The 27,293-nt window shown below is 33.6% G+C and overlaps 1 protein-coding gene across 10 annotated transcripts in view; it reads left to right on the top strand.

Moving 5' to 3' along the window:
- Positions 1-27,293, top strand: part of Cblb (Cbl proto-oncogene B) — a 212,441-nt gene that overhangs the window by 131,299 nt on the left and 53,849 nt on the right. For all 10 annotated transcript variants that reach the window (XM_021264279.2, XM_021264269.2, XM_004835783.3 and 7 more), the window contains exons 8-10: positions 692-779; positions 3,409-3,540; positions 15,872-16,075. In XM_021264279.2, the coding sequence (XP_021119938.2) occupies positions 692-779; positions 3,409-3,540; positions 15,872-16,075 (424 nt within the window). The remainder of the gene's footprint in view (positions 1-691; positions 780-3,408; positions 3,541-15,871; positions 16,076-27,293) is intronic.

Genomic DNA, 27,293 nt, shown 5'->3' with positions numbered 1-27,293 from the left:
TCATTGACTTTCTGAACAATGAGTAAAAATTGTGATTTAACAGCAAAATAGCATCAGTGTTATTATAAGCTTTAGTTCAGATTTCTGTTCTAATACAACATTGCTTTGATATGACCATTCTGTGTTTTATTAAAGTCAATGAAACATGGAATTTTAACATTTTCTCATTTTTAAAAATGTGTGTGTGTGTGTGTGTGTGTGTGTGTATGTATGTGCTGGTGTGTGGCTGCCTATGCAGATATTAGATGAGTAGAAAGAAGTAAGATTGGAAAACTGTAGAAAAGGAAACAACAGAGAAAAGTGTCTGAATAAGTTGAGAAAGCTGTTTTCTACTTTACCTGTGATAATAAACATGGTAAAATAAAATTGAAAAAAGTAATAATTGGAAGTAGAAGTATATTCAAACTGTTTTGGAATACAACATAATTACTGTAATCAGAAAAATACATTTTAAATTTTTATGAGGATCATATATTAAAGAGATTTAATTAAAAATAGTTGACTAGTGGCTGAATCCACTGAGTTGTATGGAAATGATTTCTACATTTTACATAACCTAAAAATATCACATTCTGAAAACCGAAAAAATGTGATTTGTTATAAAAACAAGCAACATAAAAATGTCTTAAATAACCTTAAACGCAATTAAAACTTGTATGTTGAAGGTAATAAAGTTTCTTTTTAAATTCAGTTATCTTTATCCAGATGGGAGGAGTTATAATCCCGATTTAACTGGCTTATGTGAACCTACACCCCATGATCACATAAAAGTCACACAGGTAAGGACAGTTTCTCAAAATAATTACTTACGTATAAAACCTTAGAAATCAGAATATCTTAACTATTGATAAATCAGGTGCAAGTATTTTATACAAAGGGTAACTTCAGGAATTCTAAAATGAAAAGAAATTATATATTTTGGATAGAAAATTCTGGTCTTAATGTTCTTGCTTGCAATATAGTATTAGCATTTATATAGAAATTGATGAATCTGTAGGTAGATATATAGATGTGAGGAGCAAACCTTAGGTTAGAAAACCAGAAAAATGATTGAAAGAATTTTTGCTATAGCTGCCAGAGTTAAGTGAGTAATTAAAGATGATTGAAGATAGTATGTATGTTTTTCTCAATCTGATTTGGCACCCTCAAAATTATGAGTGAGAATATAATTTGTTGGCAAGGCCTTCTATAGGTTAATATTCAGTAACTATAGAAGTCTAACTGAAAACATCTTTTGACTCCAAATTCTATATTTGTATCACGTACACAAGCACACAAAGGTCTGTCCAATAGGGTGTTCACTGTATTATTTCTGATAGAAGTACAAAGTTACAAAACAACAACGTGTTCTCTAAGATTAAATAACCATAGTATACTCACCACAGTAGTTATATGAAATCATCAACCAGAGGAAGGCAGCTCTATATAGTCCCATGGGAACTCTTGCGTCTTGTTTTGTGAAGAAAAAAAACCCCATTTAGGTAAAGCTTGATTATGTAGCATTTTATTTTGAAAATGAGTCCAGTATTTATAAATAAACATATAAGAAACCATATTTGAACATATATATGCACATTTCAAAAATAATGAAACTGGTGACAGTATTTAAGAAAGTTAAAAAGATTGGGAAATCAGAGAGGATGAAAGGAAATTGAATATTTTATTTTACAGACGTATACTTTTAAAATACCTTTTATTTTAGATATGTGTATGTTTTCCATAATAAGTAATAAAAATTGCAAGGTAAACAACCAAACGTGAGAGTTTTTTGGTTTTTTTTTTTCCAGAAGATAATTTACTTTGTAATTATCCTAGCTTCCATCCCTGACTTGATAGTGTTGAGTAAAACCTATTTGTTAAAATTTATATTTACAATTTGTGGATAACTATTTAAATGTCATACATGATTATCATGTTTAAAATTTGTATAGTGATTTTATGATATGTGTGAAAGGTCACTGACAAGAGATAGTTCCTCTTTACGGAGCTATTTAAAAATAAATCTTCAAGAGTAACATCATTGGGCCGGGGATTTAGCTCAGTGGTTCTAGCGCCTGCCTTGCAAGCACAAGGTCCCAAGTTCGATCCCCGGTACCAAAAAAAAAAAAAGTAACATCATTATCTTAAAATACTAATATTCTTACCCCTTAGGTTACATTAAGATCTGCATCTATGATTTTACTATATTAGAATTTTCTTATAATTGTAAACGTATTTGGATAGTCCTAACCAGTATAAATAATTATTTCAACAAATTCAATATTTCATTACTTACTTTAAATTACTTTAGATTTTAGTTCTTTCTTATCTTAATGAATTTACTTATCTCTATTTGCCTAAAAATTATGAATATAGTCATACATATACCACGTATATAAAATTCATATGTATGTGTGTATTATTTCTATGTGGGTGTATGTGTGAGTATATTTGTTTTGTTCCAGGATTGTAATATTGTAGTATCTTCTGGTAGATTGTTGAATAAATTGTCACTTATTTTTTTTACTCAAGGTCAAGTACTTGTAGGCCTAAAACATGGCTTTATATATAAATTTTGATTTCATGATTCCTTCACTTTTTATTCCTTGTAAGCAGCACTTTATAAAATATTTTCTTTACATTTAACAATCTGTATTTTTTTTGTGACATAGACATTTCTAATTTTGCACATTTACTATGCCAGACATTCTTAGCTTGAAATATTAGTAAATCAAAGGAACAGAAACTTTTAATAAATCACTTTTTGGTTACTGAAATGATTAGTTTTCTTGACAATGTCAGATAGGAACAGTGCATGAACTTTAGACTCAAAGACTTAGAATTTGAATAAAATAATGAAAACTTAGTGAGATTCATGTAATTTTTTAAAAATCCAATATATCTTATGCTTTAGAGCATATAAATAATAAATGTGGCTACAGTGTGTGGCACACAGGAAAGACAAATGTTGCTAGTCTTCCATTGTGGGATTTCTAAAGATATCTAATAAATAAAATTTAATGTTCACCTAGAGTATTTTTACTTTATTTCACAGTGGAATTAGGTGAGCATATCACATTACAAAGAATATAATTCACTTATTTTACCATTTTAAAATCAAAGGTTTTGTCTTCTGAATCCCTGTGATTGTTGAAGCAAGTCCCTTCTCTAGGGAACAGTATAAAATATTAAATAATCCAGTGTTAAAAAGCTTATAAATTGGCTACTAAAAAGCTCAAGCATGTCAAAAATTGATTTAACAGACCAAACTATGGTTATCAATTTAAAACATGTCTAAAATAGTAACATAATTCTGACTGGTTCAAGTGTAAAATACTTACTATAAGTCATTGTGATTGAGAAAATTAAATGTTAACAGTTTATGCTAGAAATACATTAACATTGCCTTTTTTTCTCCCCATATTCCAGGAACAATATGAATTATACTGTGAAATGGGCTCCACTTTTCAGCTCTGTAAAATTTGTGCAGAAAATGACAAAGATGTCAAGATTGAGCCCTGTGGGCATTTGATGTGCACCTCTTGCCTTACTGCATGGCAGGTATAACCAAGACTTAATTAGCAACATATTTGTCTTGTTTATTTTCCCTAATATTTTTAATATTATTTATTTTAATATATTTATTATTATATTTTAAAAATATTTTTAAATTTTTTTTTCAATTTTCTTCATCTTAATGTTTTAGGAAGTAATACTGAAAAGTGCTTTACTTGAAATGGCTGTTTAAAAAGGTCTCATGTTTGAGTTTATAATAGAAGCTGGTTTTGCTCTTTTATATTTTATTTCTTTGGCATGTATAACTTAATTTTAGTTAGTCCAACTTCCATAATGCCATTAATTTCAGTATGACACAGCTATTACAAACTAACCATATTTACACAGGTTATTGTAGGTCAGGTTCCTGTAATCAGACTGTAAACCCTAAGCAAATTATATTGGATAACTCTTTATTGATGATTTCAACTGAATCTCTTTTCTTCTGAGATGTGGCTTCTTTTTCACCTATGTCTGTGGTTGTTTTAGGGGTAAAATAGAATCAGAGAAAAATATCTCCCTGATACAGTTCCTACCGAAAGAGGCGTTAAAATTCCCAATTTACAGAAGTTAAATCTAACACAAACTTCCTTCCTGGATGTAGGTGGGCTTTCAATAAACATAAATTGATTTGATGTTTCCTAATAAGGCTGGAAAAGTAGCCAATATGCCCAAAGACTTTCTTGTATTTTTTTTCTGAAATACAAGTTGGAGAATTTAAAATGGATCTTTGGACAGAATTCTAGTTTGGATTATTTGGAGGATTCATATTATATAACTACTGTTTATTAACATACTCATGCTGAAATGAACAATGTATTTGTGGAGTTTACAAAGCAAGCCTTTGCAAAAATTCCCATCTGAGAATGTAATCAACTTTTTTACCCTGCTTCTGAGCCCCCGAGACCCTAATCATTCCTCTGTATTATGTGAGGAAAGATGGGCTTAGATTCATGCCAAGAGGCAGACAGGTGCAGATAGACAGATTGTTGAGCTGGTTACTTATAATAAAATACAATGATTTTCACATTTTCATAGTTTTTAAAAAGGATGTCATTTTAATAAAAGGATGTCTTAAAAATGAGTAAAGAGAAAAGAGGAAGATCAGTAGATGAGCTGTAATTGGTTTGCTGTTTCAGAAGCCTGTCTGAACTCACATATCCTGCTCTTCTCTCTTCCAGTACACTTCTGCTTTATATTTTACCTTAGGTTTTTCTTGATGTCCTTGCCCTTGTTTTCTGTTCTTCCTTCATTTTGTTGATAGATTTTGTACAATGCATGGAAATACTTCAGGAAGAAGGAGGCTCAATATGGCATCAACAAAAATAGTTCACGGCACATAGACACTTAATTCCTATTTATGTTAAGAGTGATAGTTTTCCAGACTTAGCAACGCCTTTTTAAAAATGACTTTCAATAAATTTAGATGTGCTGGCGGAAGACAAAATTTTCTATTTCCAAGCGTGTTTTGAATGTCTGGGTAGAAGGTATTCCAGAGATGTTGAGTCAGTGACTTTCTGAATGTTAAGGACTGCTTGCTTAGGTTGACTTGACACCTGCTCAGTATTTCAGGATAAATCTTAAATCAACAAAGACGAATCTTATTTGTCATTCCCTTTGAATTGACTCAGGCATTTAGTGTAGTAGTATGATTCTCATATGTACCCTGAAACTAAAAATTTGCATGTCCTTCTAATGAAGAGCAGAATTACAGGGTGGTACAAACTGCTCTCTGCCTCCACGCAGGGCCTTTTATGTTTCCGTGGTTTTCTTGAGGCTCCAGTCCCGGAGCGTACACACATGTACATGTTGCAGGAATTCACATATAACTTAATGCTGTGCTTAGTATTTAAGGGTTGAGTGGTTTTAAAAATCTGAAGCTTTTACTACTTTGGGAGAAACCTTGGATTAGTAAAATTTATTATTTAAACCATTATATAAAATGTCTATTTACTTTGTACTCCAGATTTCACATAGTGATGTTTCCTTCAAAAGTATGGCTAGGGCTAGGGATTTAGCTCAGTGGTTCTTCTGCCTGCCTTGCACGCACAAGGTCCTGAGTTCAATCCCCGGTACCAAAAAATAAATAAATAAATGAATAAAAAGTATGGCTAGATATGAAACAAGAAATTTTATGTTTTTAATTGTATATTTTTTTGAAAGAAAGTTGCTTTTTTATATATATAACTTTAGGGCTAGTACTATGTATTTTATTTTGCAAAAGATCTGTTATGTACTAAAGGCATTGAATTATTTGAATTATTGAATATAGGAGATATATTATTAGTATTTTGCCCTTTGCTCTTCAGATCACCATAACTTTTCTGCCTATTACTCTGTATTCTCCAAATAGTATAATTGATCTTGCTTGTTGGTAATAAGTTTTTTGATTCATTTTGTGATTTTACATGTTGATCTAGTGACCTTATATGAGGTCATGTCCAATAATACTTAAAAATTGTTAACATTTGGTATTTCTCTTTTTTATGTTGAAGTACTCAGTTATGCTTTTAGAAATGAGGAAGTGCATGAATTGTTAAACACTAAAAACTTTAGTTAAAATATTAGCACAAGCTTTATGAGCAATAAAAGTAATTGTTTACTAAACAACCTTATAGAAATGACAAATTCAGAAATATTCAGAAGGTTGAAATAATAGTATAAAATCACCATTTATGTTAATAATTAATAATGTTATATTACTAATGTGATCATTGGATTTTGCATATAGCTTAATGAAACATATGCAACACCTTTATTTTAATATTAATCTTGTATTCTTCCTACACAAAAGTGTTCTACTAATAGTGTCCTTATGCATTTCATATTTGTATCTGTAAGCTCTTACCTTGCTTTCTTGTAAATATTTATATACATACTTATTTCTCTTCTGGAAGGTGGATTACTTTACTTATTTTTGAACTCTTTCCCTTAGTATTGTATCTACACATTGGTAGTTCCTTGATAATTAAGTACAGACTGTGTGCTGGTAATGTAAAAGAAAAAAAAGCGGTATTAAGCAGAAAGACAGTGTGGTAGATCAGTTGTGAAAAGCCTCACCATGCCTGTGTTCTGCCCTGTTCTTTTCTGAGAAGTGTCTATGGTCTTTCAGAGACCTTTTTATCATGCCCCAGATCTGAGAATGAGTCTTACAATTTCTCTAAGCCTTGGATCCATTTTGTTCCATGTAGTATAGTAGCTATTGTGTGATTTATTTCAACTTTTAACATTTTTATTTTTCTCTGCTTGTATTTGAACCCTCTTATTTTTATTTCTTACAGTACTATCACCACTCACCCAAAGGCAGTAAGACTGAGTTTCTATTTATTGTATTTTTTTTTTTAAACACCAAGAAACATTCACAGTGATCCCTGATTGAAGTTTGCCTCTGCCTAAATAAACTTGTTCTTAGGGTACTGTTTGAGAATTCTAAAGTAATATTCAGGAGACCCTGTATCACAGTGGGGTCCTACTGGTTAAGGAAGCTTTAGCTTCTGAACATTTCTACAGTACTTTTGGACAACTCTGTATTTATACATTTATATACACGTTTTATATAGTGTTATTTCCTGCCAACCAGTGGATCTGTTTTGGCAACTTTAATGTCATTTCATGTACAGCAGTATTTTATGATTATTTAAACATGTTATTGTAAAATTCCCATGCTTTATAATAAAAATAAAAGTCTATAAAGCTAATCCACTTAAAACACAGTTGAAAAACATTGAATTTTTTAAAAACCTCATACCTGTAGCCCCAAATTGGGGCACACTGGATTTAATCTAATTGATGGTGAATTTATGAATGAAAAGAACAAAATTATGGTACATTTCCTTAGTTCCAAATTTTCTATCTGAACTTCTAAATGTAATAATATGTTTTGTCTTTTTCAAATTTTCTCTTACCACCAAATGGTATGTTGGTAAAGACCATGTTTTCTGTCTTTAAAGCCAGTGTCTTTGAAATAGGTGATTGTTGTTACCAGAGAAAAAGTTAAGGTTTCAAGCTAAATTGGACACAAGGATAATTTGTTGTTTTGTTTACCTTAACTGATTTGATAGATGAAAACCTGAGCTATTTTGATCATTATTCCTCACGACCTCATATCCATTAATGTATTCAGTTATTTAGGAAACATCATTTGAGTGACTGCTGTGTCCAGGTTCTGTAGTAATCTTTCAGCTGAGAATACTTAGATTCAGTCCCTACCCTCAAGAAGTGAAAATTAAATCTGGAAGTTGGATAAAGGGAGATGGTATAATTACTTAAAATTAGTATCCTCTTACCCTTCAAATTTAATTATGAGTTCTAGACAGGTTTTGTTACTTTCCAATTTAATTATGGGTGCCAGACATTTTTTGTTACTTTCCACTACTTTGGATGGACATGCTGATATGAAAATGATTTTAAAGGCTGCTTCGCTGCCAAGAAGCTATGATAAATCAATCAGAATCCAATAGGAAATATTAAATCTTGACCGTAAAACATAATGTGTTCGGCCAATATGCATTTTTATATCAAGTCCTTCTTCACCAATATTTCTTTCCATTTGATGCCTTACTTTGGTTTAATTGAAATTCATTAGAGACTTAAATTTTATGTAATTAACAGAAAACCTAAGAAATGCAGGGTAGCAGTATCAGTTGTTACAGGCTGCCAATGGTTACTCCTTAATTGCTGTCATAATGGCCCATTAGTCATGCCCCTGAAGAAGTGTCAGCTGCTTATTTCTCCTTCTGAAACATCTGTGTTATTTCATAAATTGAATAAGCCTGCCAGAGTTTGCACAGAATACTGAATAAATCGACTAATCACCTTTCCAAAGGCCTTCTTTGAAGCAGAATTACTCTGGGTATGGCATTTCTGTTCTACCCTTGGTTAACAAAGCTTGGAGAGTTTTCTTTCACTTCCTCATATTACTAGGATATTAACAAAATGTTTATGCTCATGGCCCTGAACTGCTTCACATCTTCCCTTGTGCAGTACAGTGTTATGCAGCAGAGACACTACAGGGTCACCGCTTGAGGTATAAAGGAAAGAATTATTTCCTTATATATTTTTCCAAGGAATCTATAAAATGATTTTTTGAGCTTTTGAATGGCATCAAAATAAAAATGAATAATTTGTTAGTTGAATATCAGAACATATTTTTAATTACTGCCAAAAACTTTAATCCATTAAATGGTAAAATTAATATTTTTGTATGATTATTTTTCCTGCATGTTTCTTCCAAATATTTTAAAGGAAGTATATTGGAGTGTTCAAAATAGTAATTTACAAGAAGTCACTCGATGAAAATCAGTGAGCTCTGGTGTTAATATTATATAATTAAAGAGATTTGGGGATGTTCCATTTAAGAGAACATAGTTGAAGAAATGTATAGTTGTCTCAGAGAGCTGAGAAGCAAGCTCAAATAATCAAATCTTAGTAAAAAAATTTTTTACTTTGTCATCCTTCAAAAACAACCAAGTCTCCAATATCTAGCCTCACTGAAAGTCTGTTACTTTAGTACTACGAATAAGAAAATATCTGCCTTTAAACATGTTTTAAGATAATACTTCTGTCATTGATTACATGGTGTATCTTTGTGCATAAATCTGTTAAAATGAAATATTAGAGCTTAGTTTTCATTTTGGGAGTAATGAAGGGACTGCAGAAGTTGGTTTAAAAAGTTACCAAAGATGTCTTGAACTAGAGGACTGCAGTAAGAATGTAAAGGAGGAGAAAGATCTGAGAAAAATGATTTTATTTACAGAGAAAATGCTTGACTGAGTTTAGTAACTAATTAGATGTAGTCTCACATATTGGGATGTGCCTGGACCATAAGATGCTGACACTCTGGAAAACTCATTCTTAGTTGAGTCTAACATGGACATTTTATGTGTTTCAAAGTTGATTGCATGAAGCAAAATCTCTTTGTAGTGTGAACTGACTAATTTAATGCATTAATATTTTGCATCGGATTTGAGCAGCAAATATTTTTACAAAAACTTATACTATGTAAAAATATATCCCAAGGAGTGCTGTTCATACTCAGACAAGTTTTGCATCCTTCTCTTAAAAAGCTGAAACTTTTAAAGAGAGTTTTCATTGATTGTTGTATTATCTTTCATTTTAAAATTTGCCATTGAACAAAATAGTTCCAAAACTTTTTCAGTTAGTGAATGATCAGTTGCAAAGAGCTATTTTTGAATTTTATTTTAACCTACTCTGTAAATCTGAGATTGACAAACTACAACATCTAATATAGATATAATATAGAGATGACATAATTAGGCTCCTGAAACATACCCCCTTATGGTTTCCCACTCAGCACTGCTAGGCTGTGTAACTTTTGTAAATTGTGTAGTGTCAATGTTCTTACTGGTAAAATGGGAACAATAATTGTATCTGTGTCATAGAATTAAATGAAGTTACACTTTCAGCAGTGCCTGGAAGTTTAGTCATTACTGTTCCAAATGTAGCAACTAATGTGGTCTCTTAGGGGAGATATCTTAAATTTTCAATTATATTTAAGTAATGTACATGAATAATTCCAAAGTTTTTAAATCATATTCATTGCATTACAAAATGGAATTGCTATGGAAATAGGAGTTTTGTTTCAAAGAGTAAGGGATGTTTTCTTCGTTTTCTTACTGTATTTCTTTGTGTTTTGAGACTATTTTTAGTTACTATGCCAACTGAAATGTGGATAGCACTTTTTAGCACTTTGAGCTAACTTGTATCTTAGCCTTTAACTTGTGCATTGTCTTATTATTCTTTGCTAATAAGAAAGAATGAATTGTCTAGCATCACATGGAGTAATTGGTAGAGATAGAAGTCTAATCCCATGTCCTAATGCACAGTATCTTCGAGCTTTTTCTGATTCACTGTACATGTTTTTTATGGGCCTCCCAAATCAAAACTAAAAGAGCGTAGATTCATTAATGTGTTTTTCTGTTTTCCATCATAAAAGAGGGCCAAAACTAAAGACCATCCATTCTGAGGCATTTAGTCTAATATTACTGTTAACTATCTTCATTCTTTCAAGAAAAAGTTATTTAGTATATGTGGGAAATACTATGCTCTGAAAACTACCTCATATAGACCTGGCCTCTGCTCTTAGTGCATTTATTTATATGTAATTGTTTCAAATATAATTGCCATATTTAAAAAGATTTTATGATAATCTCAAAGCTACGTGAAAGGGAAGGAGGGAGGGAGGGAGAGAGAGAGAGAGAGAATAAAATGCACTCCAAAATGAGACTGTCTGTATGTATTGCATTTGTAAGAAGGCTTAGAATGGTTAAGAAGTCAGTGTGTTCCTCTAATAATCAGTCGACCTGAAAACAAATAAATTGTGCTTCATGTAAGGTTTATCCTAACAATATTTAAGAGAAAACATATATGAAGGCATTTGTGAGGACAGGAGAATTTGTTATTTGAAATTTACATTTTTTTTCTACTTTTCTGTCATTGTTAATTTATTCCGAGGTTACCTAAAGTATATCATTAAATTTTAGTATTAGTGTTTGCAATGTGAGTCTAAATTACTCTGTCATGGGTATATTACATAGGTGAGTTCAGATCTGTAGAGTATTCACTGATAACTTCTATATCCTTTGATTTTGGAAGTGTTTCCTATTTGAGGAAGTGAAATCTACTGAGTCAATTAGAATAAAAGAATTTCTAAGTACTTCCTTTTAACATGCGTATAACATGACTATGTTGAAGACTAGAAAAGGAGTTATTTATTGGTCTTCATTAAACATTCTTTTATCTTCTATTAAGTATATATTGACAGAAACATTATTTTAATCACTGAGGGACAATCTTGATGAGTTATATGTCTATTACAGACATTTTTCATGTGTATTCCATCAACCGTATGACAGAAACTAGGCAGAGTAACCAAAGTAGCACTTGAGAATTTATGGTGAGACTTAATTTGCATATGACAGTAGTCAGTTTATAAAGGAAGAGTGATGGGTGAATTCATATTAGAGTAAGCACCAGTGAGGAGATACAGTCTGTGTGATCTGTTTGCAAATCAGAATGGTCATTGCATCTATTTTGTTGATCTGTAATAAGAATTTTTGACAAATAAAGCTGAACAGAAAATACCTTCTGTGATATCTTTGTTATAACAGCTACTCTGACACCCATTAGGCATTTGTGTTACGTTAAACTTTTGGGTGGGAAGATTAGAGAAAAACCTAAGTTCCTTTTAAGGTGAACTTGTGCAAAGTCTTTTTCTTGTATTGTCAAGAAATTATCCTTACCTTTCATCTACTCCACCTTCAAAACAGATCTTTTCGGTTATCCTTATGAGGAAAAAGATCACATAAACTATAAGCCACCCTTCACCAAAACAACATGTATGTTGACCTTGGGAATCTAAGAGAATCCTTTGTAGCCTGGCAGGGCAGGTTGCATATTCTAGGCACAGCAGTCAAAAGTGATATGACTTTAATGATTTAGCTTGCTTTGTAAATTATGATAATTATGCTGCATTTACTTCTTTGAAAGATTTGCTCTTTCGATTTATATATATTAAAATATTTATTGATGACTTTATGTAATGTGTAGGATGGCCTTCACAATAATCCAGAAGTACAAGGGAGAGGGGGAGGTTGATGGGCGTGGGTACACAGAGATTCATTATACTTTTCTCTTTACTTTTGTATGTGTCTGAAAATTTCTGTAATAATTTTCAATATATTTATGAAGGAAATGTCCTCTTAGGGCGCAGAGTACTGCTTTACCTTCTTTTTCCTTAAGGACACAGAGCAGCAGTTCTTTTCAGCTCCCTCCTGTATAATCAAACCAGCTTTTTACAAGGGTCTTACATAGATCTGTAAGATAAGTCCACCGCAGTCATGCAGAATGGGTCCCTTTTGACTTTTTAATAAGGGGAATTTGCCTAGATAATAACATTTATTGAATATGCTGCACATTCAGTGTTATTGAAAGATGGGAGGAAGGTTTAGACTTCCTTCAGTATTTACTCCTGTGTTAAAAAATGTCAATGTGAAGAGGTTATCCAAAGTGGAAGAATGAAATCTTAGTTTAATCATTTGTGAAATAGTGACTCAAAAGCCTTTACAGTTCTTTGAAGCTGCCAGACCTGGACGTATGTGATGGGAGACATCAAAGGATTCTATGTATAGATGTCTGTATTTCTTTGTACCACCTTAGTTCAAAAATTTTACCATCTAAGTGTTTTTCAAATTACATAAAAGCAGATAAGTAGGAGTGTGTTGTAGTTTATTTTCTTTAAGCAAACCCAAGAATGTATTTCTTTTTTTGACAATTTACATGGCAAAGCACATATTTAATTTGTTAATCCAAGAGAAGTTTAAAGAAACTACCTACCATAGGCTTTGCCCCAATATTTGGTAATTTTCTACTTGGACTAAAGCTAGAGAATTACTCCACCACTGATCTGAGCATTGCTTTGTACAGATAGGTCATCAGTCTCCCATTAAACTAAGCAGGTGGGACATTCTAATAGTTGAGTATTAGGCAATTTCTTCAAGGATATTGGTTCTTTCTGCTTCCTTGTCTAATCTCCAAAGTAAAAAGGGAAAGATTTATACAATCTGAAGAGAAACCAGAGTGATGCTGATATGCATATCTTATTTTTCCCTTACAATGACTTTAGTAATTTTTTAAATAATCAGAATTTTAAAATCAGGGTATAATACAAAAACAAAAATAGGATGGTAAATTTTGTGTACTGTGTATCTGTGGATGGCAGGGTGAGAAAAGTCTTCTGTGATAATTGTGATTTGTTAATATAGTTAATTTAGAGAAATTAATAGGAAACTTTTAGAAAATCCTGTTATAATTAACAATATCTCCATCTCCAGCCCTAGAATATTTGAACAAATCTTTTAAAATGTATCTTAATTGGGCTAGGGATTTAGCTCAGTGGTTCACCCGCCTGCCTCCTAAGCACAAGGACCCAAGTTCGATCCCTGGTACCAAAAAAAAAAAAAAGTATCTTACTTAATACATGAAAATGACATGCATATAACATATTTTGATCATGACCATCCCCCATTATCTTCCTACACCCTACACCTTTATTTCCCTCCTCTTATCTAACAGTAGTATCCAGTTTACTTCCATACTCTTAATTTGTTTGCTTAGTTTCCATATATTACAGGAAACATGTGATACTAGTCTTTTTGAGTCTGACCTGTTTCACTTAACATGATCTCCAGTCCCATTTATTTTCCTGCAAATGACATAATTTTGTTCTTTGTTATGGCTGAATAATACTCCATTGTGTACATATACCACATTTTCTTTACTCATTCATCTAAGTGCCCGGGATGGTTCTGTATCTTAATTATTGCCAGATGTGCCACAATAAACATGGGTGTGCATGTATCCCTATAGTATGATCATTTTAATTCCTTCATGTATATATATCAAGGGTTGATATGGTTGGATGATTTAATAGTTCCATTTTTACATTTTTGAGGAGCCTACTAATTTTAACTGTGGCTATACTAGTTTGCATCTCCACAAATAGTATAGAAAGTTTCCTTTTCCCCTACATCCTTAAGAACATTTATCACTTTTTGGTATTCTTGATAATAACCATTCTGATCAGGGCAAGTGGCATTCTCAGCGTAGTTTTAACTTACATTTCCCTGATTAGAACTTTGTTGTAAATTTTTAATTTTTTTGTACATGTTTCCAGTACATAATGATTACATTCATCATGGAGAATTGCTACATGTTCATAACACATCTTAATTTTACTTCTCCCTTTCATCCTCTTCCTCCCCTCTCATATACACTTATAGACCATTTGTACTTCTTGAAGAAGTGTCTGTTCCACTTTGGGGGATGACGCACTCCTGTAATCCCAGCACTTGGGAAGCTGAGGCAGGAGAATTGCTTCAAGTTTGAGGCCAGCTTGGGCTCATAGTGCATTCAAGGCCAACCTGAACAACATAGCGAGACCCTGTCTCAAGAACAGTGTCTGTTCAACTCATTTGCACATTTATTGATTGGGTTGTTTGTTTGTTTGACATTTGGTATTTAACATGAAGGTTTTTTTGAGTCTTCATATATTTTAGATAATAATTCTTTGTCTGAAGAAGTGCTGACAGAGTTTCGCCCAATCTGTAAGCTGTCTCTTTATTGTTGATTGTTTCCATTGTGGTACAGAAGCTTTAAATTTGATTTATCCCACTTTTTGATCTGTGCTATTATTTTCTGTGCTGTTGGAATTCTAATCAAAAAATCTTTGCTGTGCCTATACCTTCAAGTGATTTCCCTGTGTTTCCTTTTAGCAATTTCAAAGTTGAAGATCTTCTATCTAGGTCTCTGATCCATTTTGAATTCACTTGTTGTACAGGGCAAGTGTTAGGGTCTACTTTGAATCATCTCCATATAGAAAATTGTCTTTCCTCCAAAGTATGCTTTTAGCCCTTTTCTGAAGAATCTGACAGATGTAGTTGTGTGAGTTTGTTTCTATGTCCTCTATTCTCTTTCACTGGTTTACATGTCTATTTTTATGCCTATACCGTGCTGTTTTTGTTACTGTGACTTTGCCATATATTTTGAAATCACAACACATTCTGTGATGCGTTCAGCCTTGCTCTTTTTCCAATAATTAGTTTGAAAGCCAGATTGGAGAGAAAAATTAATATTTCAAGAAGTGTTATATTTCAGATATGCCTCATCAAATTGATAGGCTTTCAGGATAGAAGACAGTTTCTGAATGTAAGTTTACTTTTTTTCCCCCTTATTATAAGTCAAGATTTTAAAAGACTTAGAAAATGAAAGCAAATATTTATCATAGGTATATCCACAGGAACTTCTCCAAAATGAACTTTGAACTGGAGTATTCTTATTGGTATTATTGTTTTATCCATTTTGACTTTTTTTATCATAATGTCCTCCTTACAGAATAGTGGTGGTGAACCTAAGGCACGCATGCTGCTTGCCTTCATTGTTATAGAATGTTTAGTTAGCTTGGTTTCCTTTTCATAAAGAAAGGTGTGATACAATTTTTAGTATTCTGTAGGACTCCAAAGCCTTGGTACATTAGAATTATAAATGAACAGTCAAATAGCTGAAGGGTAAACTCCTTTTTTCTCCCCCTACTTCCTACCCACAAACCTGTTTTCTTTTTCTTTTTTTACAACTTTTTGTACAGGTACCATATTGATATGGCTTTGGATCATTTCACTTCTTTTTTTTTTTTTTTCTGTTTTTGGTACTGGGGATCGACCTTGGGCTTGGGAGGCAGGCACCAGAACCACTGAGCTAAATCCCAGCCTGGATTGTTTCTTATTTACAAAGACTGATCAGTGCATTTTCTGTGTTTGTTTAGGAGTCAGATGGCCAGGGTTGCCCCTTCTGTCGTTGCGAGATCAAAGGAACAGAGCCCATAATTGTGGACCCCTTTGATCCCCGAGATGAAGGCTCCAGGTGCTGCAGCATCATTGACCCCTTTGGCATGCCCATGCTGGACCTGGATGATGATGACGACCGGGAGGAGTCTTTGATGATGAATCGCTTGGCAAATGTTCGAAAGGTAAAGCTAGAAAACATAGGTTAGAATAGTGAGAGACCATGAGAAGATGTTGTCATAAATGGAATACGACTGAGCATATCTGGGCTTGGGAAAGAGATTCACAAGTAAGGTGAAAAATGTAATCAGCACTGACAAACTTACAAAACCATTGACTGAAAGAGAACTGAGCTACTCTGTTTACAGTATTCACACTTAAACCTTATAATGACAGGTGGTAAGAGTGTTTGTAAAGAATTAAACATATAAGACTGGAATAACACTTCTCTGAAGAAAAAAATTGAGAAAGGAAATTACTGCATTTGGAAATGGTAAAACTAAACTTGATTGATATTGTTATGTGTAAAAGTATCTGATGGCATGATTTTCATAAGAGAAGGCCATCCTGCTATTTTGTTTCTAAAAAAGAGATCACATAAAATTTATCATTATGAATTTGCCGTAGTCTGGGTTTGCTCATCAACATTGTCAGTTCAGAAAATTGACTTCAAGGGTTCACTGCAAGAAGGTGCTACTGCCCATTGGAATTTTTACACCCAAATTCATAAAAGACAATTCAGAAAACTAGAATGCTAATTTACAAATCAGAATTATAATGGTTAAGAGAACTGGGTTCCTCAATATCAGGCTACTCTGTGTACAGAAATATACATAAATTCCAGAGTACATTAAAAATCAGAGATGGGAAAGCAAGTGTTACACAACTAGGGTGTCCCTTGTTCTCCAGATTCAAGCAGGCAGGGCCCATCAGTCGTGACACTCACTCCTGCAGAGTTCATCCAGGCTTGGCCTACAAAGCCATTCAACACAGTCCTACAGAACTTCCACTGTATTTCATCAGACTTTGGCAGGTAACACGAAAACTATTTGTCATCCAGGTGGAGTGATGATATTTAATCGCATGAGATTTTGTTCACTGTGTGCATCTGTCTTTGTAGTAGGAAAATATTTGGTGTAGAGAAGGAACAAGGCATTTCTTAGGGTTACTTCCAGGCTGTGTCCAGCATTTTCTCTGTTCCACTGTTCCATGCTGACCAAAGACATTCTCTTTTGCATGAATATTTCTGCATAGGAAAATATGTTGACATTACAAGAAGGCTACTCTGGAATTTTGCTTTGAGCTAGGGTGATTTTTGTTCTTCACATCATTAGTGTTTCATAAATTTCATAAGTTTACTGAAAGAGAAACTGTATTTTACTCTTTAATGCCAACAATTATATTTAGTTTTTAGTTTCAAATTATGCCATCTCTTTGACTCAAGAGATGGAAGACAGGGAGTCATTACTTCTTAGCTACCCTAAAGGAAAAACAAGGAAATAAACTAAAACAGAGAATTGAAACTTGAATCTCAAAACAACTAGAGTTTTACTTTTAGGAAGACCTGGAATAAAGTTCCATTTCTATTAAAGATCACTACAGAGGTCTGAGGGAGTTACTTAACCTCATCCTTCCTCAGGTTCCTCACAGTGACAGTGACTTCTCCAACGAGTGCTATGATGATCAGCTGACACCAAGGATTTAAGAACCCAAGGCAGAACGGGTCACTGAAATCACAAACATTTATTGTTTTATCACACATATCAACTAAAATTAATACCATAGTGTTATATGGTATGTATTCTAGGATGTGTCTCATAATCTATGTTAGTAGAAATCATTTCGTCCTCTGCATATGAGTGAGCTACATGTGGAGTACTGGAGATTTGTTTACTGTTATGGAGAAGTCATGACTTTGAATACTGGCTCTGTGATTGTCAATACAACTACATCACATATCTAATCTGAGCCTCATTTCCATATCTGAAAAGTATAATACCCACCTCCCCAAGTTATTGAGAGGAGAAAGTAGTATATGCTATCAATATTAGTTTCACTGATTTATTGCTTTGTTTTTTCAATTAACTGAAGACACTTTTACATGTGGCATGATACATATTTAAGTGATTAAATACAGGTAAGCTCCTTGGTTTTATATCTTGGTCTGCAAAGTCTAAAACATCTGCTACCTGTCTCTTTAAGTAAACATTTGCAATCCTAGGTCTAGGACACAGTATGCATTTAAAGGATGTTTATTGAATCCAAGGATAATAGAAAATGACAGAAAAATAGTTGAGAATCATGCAGCAGCTCAAGTGACCTAGATTCTAGTATTTCCTAGCTAGGAAAAAGTTAGCATTTCAGTTTTCTTTACTAAATGGTTTTCTCCTTTCAGTGTTCATATACAGGCAGGGGCTGAGGCTTTAAGAATAATTCTCTTAACTCAACTCCTAATAGCACTTCAACAGTGAGCTCATCAATGGATTAACCTGTTGGTGAGGTTAGCGCTGTCATGGTCCGGTCACCTCCCTAACCCCCATCACTGAACATTGCTGTACTGGGAGATCTAGCCCTCAATATAAGATTGAGGGGGGAAGTTATTTAAACCTAGCATTTGGTCATTTTGACACAATAGATCTTCCATCTGAATTTTCTTCCTCTGTGTTTTATAATCATTCTATTATTACCTCATTCATTTCTCTTTAAAACATTACATTTTCTCATCTCTAAGAGTGACTGTTAGTCATTATACATCAGAATGTTTCTATTTTTTAATCTCAGATACTCATCTTTATATTATTTTCTAGTTGATAACTATATTGTGAATTTTTTTTCTGCCTGTCTTAAGCTTATTACATTCTTTGAATTAGTAATGCTTCCATCATAGCACAGAGGACCAAGTCGATTGTATATTTCTCTTACCATGGTGATATCCCATGGCTCAAGTTTATAAATAGTGGCAAACTGATCATACAGGATGTATTTTTAATATTTTTTTATAAATTAAGTGTACTGAATGCTTATTTTTATAGAAGCAAATAGAACCTATAAGTATAAAACACTGAGCTGGTTGCCTTCCTCGGTAGAATTTGTATTTTTTGCTTTAATTAGAAGATGTTTTAGATTTTTCCTGAGTCTGTCTCATGGACTGAATTCTTGAGCTGTCCTATTTCCAAGATAATTGTATCTAATGTGAGACCTCAGAGGAAATTCAGGTGTCGATTGGTAAAAATATCATGATCTCTCTAACTTCAGTTAGATTAGAGCTAAGAAAAGGAATCTTTTGCTACACAGAGATTTGCTTCCATTTGCTAAGGATGGGAGGGAAATTTTAATAGTTTACTAGCATATGTTGATGGAACATATTAGTCATCAAATATATAAAGGCACATATTGATGGACTGAGTGAATAAATCTAGATTTATTCCTGTTGTCTTAAACAGTATAGCCTCTTAAAACAGTATTTAAGAATCCTAATAAATGAGTGTCTGTAGTACTGTAGAACAAAAACAGATGTGATCAGAGGTCAAGGAAGTTCTTTTTATCTTAGTTTTAGATTCTTGTAGTGTTGGCTTTTGTTAATTAAAATATATGTGACTAAAAACATTAATGTCATCATTGCTTTTCCTAATAATAATATTTTGTCAGTGAAATATTCTGCCCATCAACTGGTGACTGGATAAAGAAGATGTGGGGTTTTTTTATAAAAATAAAATGGAGTACTACTCAGCCATAAAAAACGAGAAACTAGAGACATTTATAGCTAAGTGCATATACATTGACACCATACTATAAGTGAAATAAATAGGACATGCATATGTAAATACCGAATAATTTCTCTAGTGTGAGAAATTGAAAGTGTAAATGAGGATCAAAGTGTATAACAGATAATGTGAAATAAGAAGAAAAGGTCCAAAGGAGAAGGGCAAGGGAAAGTGAGAGGGTAGGAGAAAGGAAAGAAGGAAAAGGAATAAATATGAGAAAAGGAAAAAATGGAAAAAAAGTCTTTGTAAATAGGGAGGGGAGGAGGATTGAAGGGAGGGCAGGGGAATGGGGAAAAAACAACAAGATATATCATGTAAAGATACAAATTCCCAAAGATAAATGTCATATTATCATATTATGAATTAAAATTCTGATCCTAAGGAAAAAATTCATATATACAGATTATAGAGTTGTTGTAGTATTTTTAGGAAGATGTTACCTTCTTTATATTTTTGATTTACATCCTACCCACCAGACTAGAGTCCATATTGGAATAGTAAGAACAAGACTTGCAAAAATGAATGCAAAATTTAAAATAGATGATCAGAATGTGTAACATGGCTTTCAGCTGGGGCCAATTCCGCCTCTTCAAACTTATTGAGACTTTTTTGGGTTTAAATAATGACAGAAGGATGGAGAGTAATGCTGGCACTGAGAGAGAAGGGACAAGAGATGCTCACCATAGGATGAGTCCTACCCAAAAAGAATTATTCTGCCACATGCCAGTAGTCCTGGCCTCTCCCTTTATGCTGTCCTCATGTGAAGTTGTGGATGACAAGAGGCCATCTTAAGGTGCAGGTTCATTGTTGACATTTACTTGCATTCTCTTTACTGACTTTCCTTAAAGTTCATCATGAAAAATAGTGGCATTTTCCATATTTATGAAGGAGGAAGGCATGCCTCATCCAAGTGCTATATGGTGTTATAGGTGATGGTGAAGACATTGTTTCATAGCCCTCAAAAATTGAGCATGAAGCATATTAGGAAACTCAGGTCTTGCATTCAGCTTTGAGTCCAGATGCTATTGCAAAGTGTCAGGTTTCAGAAGGCTGGGGCTTCGCCTTATTCTTCCCTTCATTATTGGAGCCTCACATAACGCCTGACATGCAGTAAGCCCTTGAAAAAGACATTTGCTGAATGATTAATGGTGACACTGTTTCCCATTCTTAGTGAGAGATATCTTTCCTGGAGCTGTATTGTCTCAGTTAAGGGTGTAGTTTTGCAATTAGTATCTATGTGCTTTACATTATATTTAGGAAGAATAAATATCAAAATTGTATTGATTTAGCAAGAAGCTGGTTGTTTTCCTTAAATGTATTTTCTGCCTAGTTATAATTTCATTGCATGGCTACATAAAATAATTTACTATAAAACCATGTTTCATGTTTGAGAATGCAAAGTTGCCAACATGTCAGCTAAAATACTATATTAAGCATTAAATAATTTTAGATAAGCTGACAATGTCCTTACTTTCTGTACTATGGGTAAATTAAAGTGATTATTCTCTAAAATAAGGAGAAGAGCTCCAGAACCAAACAATAATTGTCTTTTGCGCAAACCAACTTTACCTGGTGTTCTGGGAGCAGTAAGAGTCTCACATGAAAGTATTATTTCAATGACTGAAATTTACTCCTTTAATTCCTAGAATGCTGTTGTTTCTCAGCCATCTTTATGGAAATGTTTCTGAATTATGTGTCACTGTTCCCTGCCTTCTCAAAATTGCTTATGCAGCTGAGTGAAGCAAAGGACATAAAAAGCCACTAGTCAACCTGACATATTTCTGGAAGCTTACATTTTGCTATAAGATTGAAGGACGAATTTTGTGAAGAAAATGGAACTACGCATTTAATTTAGAATCACACATATATTTGGATCAGAATGCAAAATTCATATAAATGCTTAAAGTAAGTTGTGGAACTTCAAAGAAATTTGAGGAGTATGGTGGCTGGTCACAGACCAGAAGATCATGTCTCTTCCCTTAGAGGAACTTTAAGGAAAAGCAGTATCGCAGTATCACTCTGTGTAGTTAGCAGTGTTTATTATTTTAATAGAGCAGTGCCCTCGAGGTTGTTACCATGTGTGAGACTCTTCACACTACTTTAAGATAGACCTTCTTTCCTTGATCCCTTCTCTGTCAAACCTTAAAGAGAAGTCACTTCCCCCAGTTGGTTCCCCCTCTTCTTTATTGCTTTGAATTTGTAGTGTCTGCAAATTTCTAGAACTTAGTTATTAATCCAGCTTCACATTACACACAGATCAAATACTCATATTCTTAGGTAGCAAGATGCCCCTATTCTAGCCGGAGATTGAGCTCAGTGGTTCCTCCGCCTGCCTCACAAGCTTAAGGCCCCGAGTTTGATCCCCAGTACAAACAAAGAAAGAAAAAACCTTCCAAAAGATGCCTATTCTCTTCCTATAGAAAAACATGCAACAGAGTCTTGTATATTGGGGCTGGCCGACCACCTGACTGAGGGTTCAATGGAGGATAAAAGAATAATAGAGAAAGAACAAAGTATTCCTTAAGTGGGGGACCAGGATGGTCACAGCTCTTCTTAGTTAAGACCACAAGGTCAGACTTGTCAGTATTTATTGTTTAGAAAACATAGCAGGGGGCATAAAGGCAGATGTAGGGAACACCGGAGTAAGGCACTAATGAGGGCCAGGCTTGTAAAAGGGAGGAAGGATGCATTCTTTCCAAGGACAGGTCTTAGTTGAGCCACCTGTATTATCTTTAACTAACTTTTGATCTGGAAGAGCAGCTGCATAACAGTCACAAATCCTCAGCTGCATTGTCATCTTGCTATCAGAGAAGTCACAGTGTCATTGATCGTTGAGATCTCAAGTGTGACCATTGGCATAGGGAGTTCTATTTCCATATGCCCGCTGAAGGTTTATCTGGGAAGTCACATAGGCCTAGGATTGACTCACAGTTTTAATCAATAGCCAATTTATAAGCCAATTCAATAATATTTTATAGCCTGCCCAGCACGGTTTCATGCTGGTCGTTTGCACTCCTATTTAGAGAACTTTCCTATTTCGTGTTGTTTCTCCCAAAATTCCTGTTAAGACTTCTGGAAGCATGACCATGGAAAAGCAGGAAATGATCATATTGCTTTTACACCACATATGTCATACAACCTTTTTTTTAATATCTAAAAGGGACCAAATGGTAGAGGTACTTCAAAAAGGAAAACAAAACATTTTTCCTTATGCCATAAACTACATTATATGATATGTTTGTAGATGGTGCTTTCAAATACTCTTTGGTAAATTCACAAATTAATATGAAAAAAAGTAAGAACCAAGACAATAGTTAACAGCAAGGAAAGTATACTTAGAACGTGATAAAATTTTATTAATGCCCTTCATTAATTGTCACCCATTTAGGGAAAAACATTGATTCTGAGTCCTTCTCATTATGCTTATTATAATACGTGTATCTTACCTTGTTTAGATATGTCATTAAAAATCTTGGTAGAAGTATAAAATTGACTTTGATTATCTCTGGGATTATCAGAACTTTCATCTTACTAGTGATAGGAAAGGTTTTCTCCTATCCTGTTTTTATAATAGCCTGAATAGGCTTGAAGTTCCTTAGCAAATGTTTTGTCATTTCCATAATAATGGATCTTATTAAAGCTTTAAAAAATCCTTCTTTAAGTTGTGGATAAAATGAAGAGTGAGTGAAATACATTGAGTCCCCATTATCATTAGTAATTGCTGAGTGTGCTATGATGGGCTTTTGCCTGCTTTACTTTGTAGGCTTTTCTGTCAGGATTTTATGTTAAAATTGCACATGTGAACCCCTCTATTCCTTATGGTAATTATTCAGATTTCATTTTAAGTGCCAAGAGATTTTATGAATTTTGTCAGAGAAATAGCATTTATTTATTTCCTGAAGCAAAGAGCTAAAAAAAAATGCTGAGTATATACCCATAAAACAATTCAATGTGGTCTTTACATTTCTGGAGAGCCCCAAGTTTGAAAAAGATGTATTCATCAGGGGCTGGGGTTTAGCTTAGTGACACTGTGCCCGCCTTGCAAGGGCAAGGTCCTGAGTTTGATCCCTGTTACAGGAAAAAAAAAAAAAAAGATGTGCTCATCAGCTACCAGTACTAAAGAATTGAAGAGAAATTGCTTGACATGTACTGGTGTGATGAGTCTGTTATTCTACAAATAGACATATGATTCTACAGACAGAAACCAAAGCAGGCCCAACTTTTGGATTTTGAAAGGAGTTAAGACAAAAGATAATCTATTCCAAAGTTCTTAAAGCAACTGTGCAATACTAGGATTTTAAAAAGTAAAGATTTCTTCAAATCAAAACGAGGACAGAATTATTTATGCTAATCAGTATCCTGTAGTTTGAAAGGATAGTTTCATCTTTCCCAACTTAAATGATTTTTGAGTATTGTGTAATAAATTCTATATAATTAATTTTAATTCTGTTTACATGCTTTAATGTATTTCTTGTCTTGTGTTCAAAACATCTATGATTACTTGCTTAAAATTAAAATATATGTGCTTAAAGTCTTTGTGAAATTGCTGTATGATAGTGAAAAATTGAGAACGGATGCTAAGAGAATGATTGTGTAAGTGATGGTCCATTAAAATTATGTTCATAAAAAAGGCTTAATGACATTCTTTTCATATAATGCTAACCAATACAGAATAGGTTTCAAATTTGTATTTGGGATTAGTAACAATCATCAAATGCTATATGTAGTTTTTTTATAAACATCATTATATTTTTTATAACTTCAAAATTTAGTGAAAGTGACATTTCTTATAATAGAGAAAAGTGAAATGAACAGAAAATCAAAAAGACACAAAGAGATGGGTATCAAAAGCAGTAAAACTCATTTATTATGGTGCTTTGACAACATGCATCCCCTTAAACTTATGAGCCCAGATAGTTCTTAAACTACTTTTCCCATTATAACTTAATATATCCGTATCTAACACAACATCTACATTAAGCAATTTGAGGTAAAGTCAATTCTACATTTATTTTTTTCTGATGGTCAGTATTAGCAACTTCAAGTAATCGGAGATATTTTTTTTTCTTTCTTCCAGGGTAATTGCAGTGACATTTCTATTTGGCTTTAAATGCATTGTAAGACTTTAAATTAATTTATTTGATTGTGTTATTGCTGCTTTGTTAAGTATGAGAGTGAAAGGAACTTTTGGGGACAAAATAAAATAATAAGTTTGGGACATTATTAGGTAGGGCTTTTGGGAGTGACTGGATCATGGATGTGCGCCACTGGACCGTCCAGGTTTGTTTAACATAGTTCTGAGTGTGGGTGATGGATTTACTGAAGAGAGAAGACCCACCATGGGTATAGGTGGCACCAACTGATAGGTTTATAGCCTGCATGGGAAAAAAAGGGACAAAGGATTGGAATCTTACTGCTTCCTGTTGCCCTGTCATGAACTGTTTATCCTCTGCCAAGACGCCCTGCCTTTGAGCCAGGCGACTATGGACCGAATGAAACCTCCACAAACTGTAGGCTAAAACAAACCTTTTCTCCTTTAACTTGTGGATGTCTGATATTTTGTCTCAACAATGAGAAAGTAACTAAGACACACTTTTTGTTTAAAGGTATCTCTGCTGGAATTACTCTTTTGTAGTGAAGAAACAAGCTGTGTGACTGGAACTTTGGAGTTGTATTATTTTTGTCCTTTCCTCATCAAAATAATATTTCTAACTACTTCATCCATAAAATTAAATATCTCATCTCTTTTATAATGCATCATTCAATTTTATTTACTAGCTCCATGAAATACATTATCCTTATTCTGTAATCTGCCAGTAACAGTGCCAGTAGGTGGTGATTTTAACAAGACTACATAGTATTTTAAGGCTTTAGCAAATATATGTAGAAAAACTGTATGTAGACTATGTATGTATATTCATTTTTGTTTTCTTAAAAAACTGTTCTTTATAATCAGTTGAGATTGGAAGTTAGTTTGCTAGTTAGCACCACATAAAATTAACATTCCAATCATGAGTGTTTGATGCATATCAGAAAATTCTACCCATGAGTTGTTAAAATTGAAACAAATGCTTTTCTACTCTTCTGCTCTATCTGTTACATACTCATGCATTAAGTCTGCATTTTTATACAGAATGGAGATGATAGTGCTTGAAAGGAATACTGAACAAATCAGTAATGGCCAAATTAGCCTATTTCAGTCTTAGAATTTAAAATTGAGCCAAAGATTATTTCCATATTCATTGGTGGTGCTTATTTTTCTCCAACAAATACCATTATCATGTTGGCCTGAATGACTTCAGGGTGGCGCTAAGAACTGTGAAAGGAGGAGGCTGAGAGGATTGAGGAAGTAGCTGATTGTGGAGCCACTTTAGGGCCGATATCAAGGTAAGTTTTGTTAGCATCCCTCTTACCTGAAGACAGCCTGCATCAGAAAAATTCTGTTACTCTAGAATCAAATTCCCTTAAAATGCTAATAAAGATCCGAGTAAAGAAGAAATAGTTGCTATCTTTGTTCCTTTTTTAGGAATAAAAAAGGTCAAACTTATTCTTTTCTTTAAAGAGACCTGGTAAATCTTGATGTGATGAATTTTTAATATTCTAGTATTGTAGACAGCTAAGTTAGTTATAAATATTCCAGGCAGTTAGACAGGGCTGGGCCCTCAGCACAGAAGACAGTTGTGGCCAGAGGCTCATTCACTGAAGGCCAGGCTTCAAGAAAAAGAGGACCAACTATACTCACACACTTCCCCAGGGATGAACAGCAGTGGTTGATATTCTCAATAGGCATCAATCACCTCATATGGAGCCCAAAACCTCCCTAGCCCTTTCCTTCCTGGAGAATCCTTGTTCCTTCCATGTATGCTTGCTGTATGATTTGCTTCCCCATTTGATCCCCATTTAATCAATATTACCTAAGTGACTATACTTGTTATAATCTTATTGGTTGACCATAGTTTTATCCTGCCTCATACCTACTTGTGATTTCCCATTGGCTCAATACTACTCAAGTGATTTGTAATCTTACTAGTTGACTATGGTTTTATCCCGCCTTGAACCCACCTGACCTGGCTTTGCTCAATAAAATACCCTTGAGAAGCAGGATGGGCAGGCATCCCCCTTTCTGGACCCCCTCTGTCTCTTAGAAGGTGTCTTTCTCTCAATAAATTCTTCCTATTCTTAACCTCTGTTGTTCCTAGAATTCCTTCTTTGACTTTCAAGAACATGAACTCAGTGTTTTGGACGTCTGGCAGGTTGGGAGCTATGATATTTCCCTTATATTATTTGGAGATCTATATATCGTATGCCCTGTATCATAAGAACTTAATTATATGGGCTGGCTTGACATTGTACTAGGTTTCTTTTCTCTTTAAAATTTTCAAATAAGAAGGACAGAAAGATGTAATTTGTGGTTATTCAAGTCTATTAAAAATAACCCTATATGTGTAAATTGTCTGCTAATGTTTATAAATTTTCTTGGTGTTTGAATTTTGTCAGTAATAAAAGTTATTGCACAGGTTTTATACTCTTAACTATAGAGTTGCTTTTAAGAATAGCAAAAGGCTCAGCAAATAATGCTTTTCCATCAGGACAGTGGTAAATATACACTCTTGAATGAGAATTTTATTATAACTTAGAA

Source organism: Heterocephalus glaber, unplaced genomic scaffold (assembly GCF_053883595.1).
Source record: "Heterocephalus glaber isolate CG9 unplaced genomic scaffold, H.glaber_assembly_v1.0 deba00000122, whole genome shotgun sequence".
In the NCBI taxonomy this organism is placed as follows: Eukaryota; Metazoa; Chordata; class Mammalia; order Rodentia; family Bathyergidae; genus Heterocephalus; species Heterocephalus glaber.
Note: the sequence above shows the minus strand (reverse complement) of the source record. Positions and strands in the feature narration are given on the sequence as shown.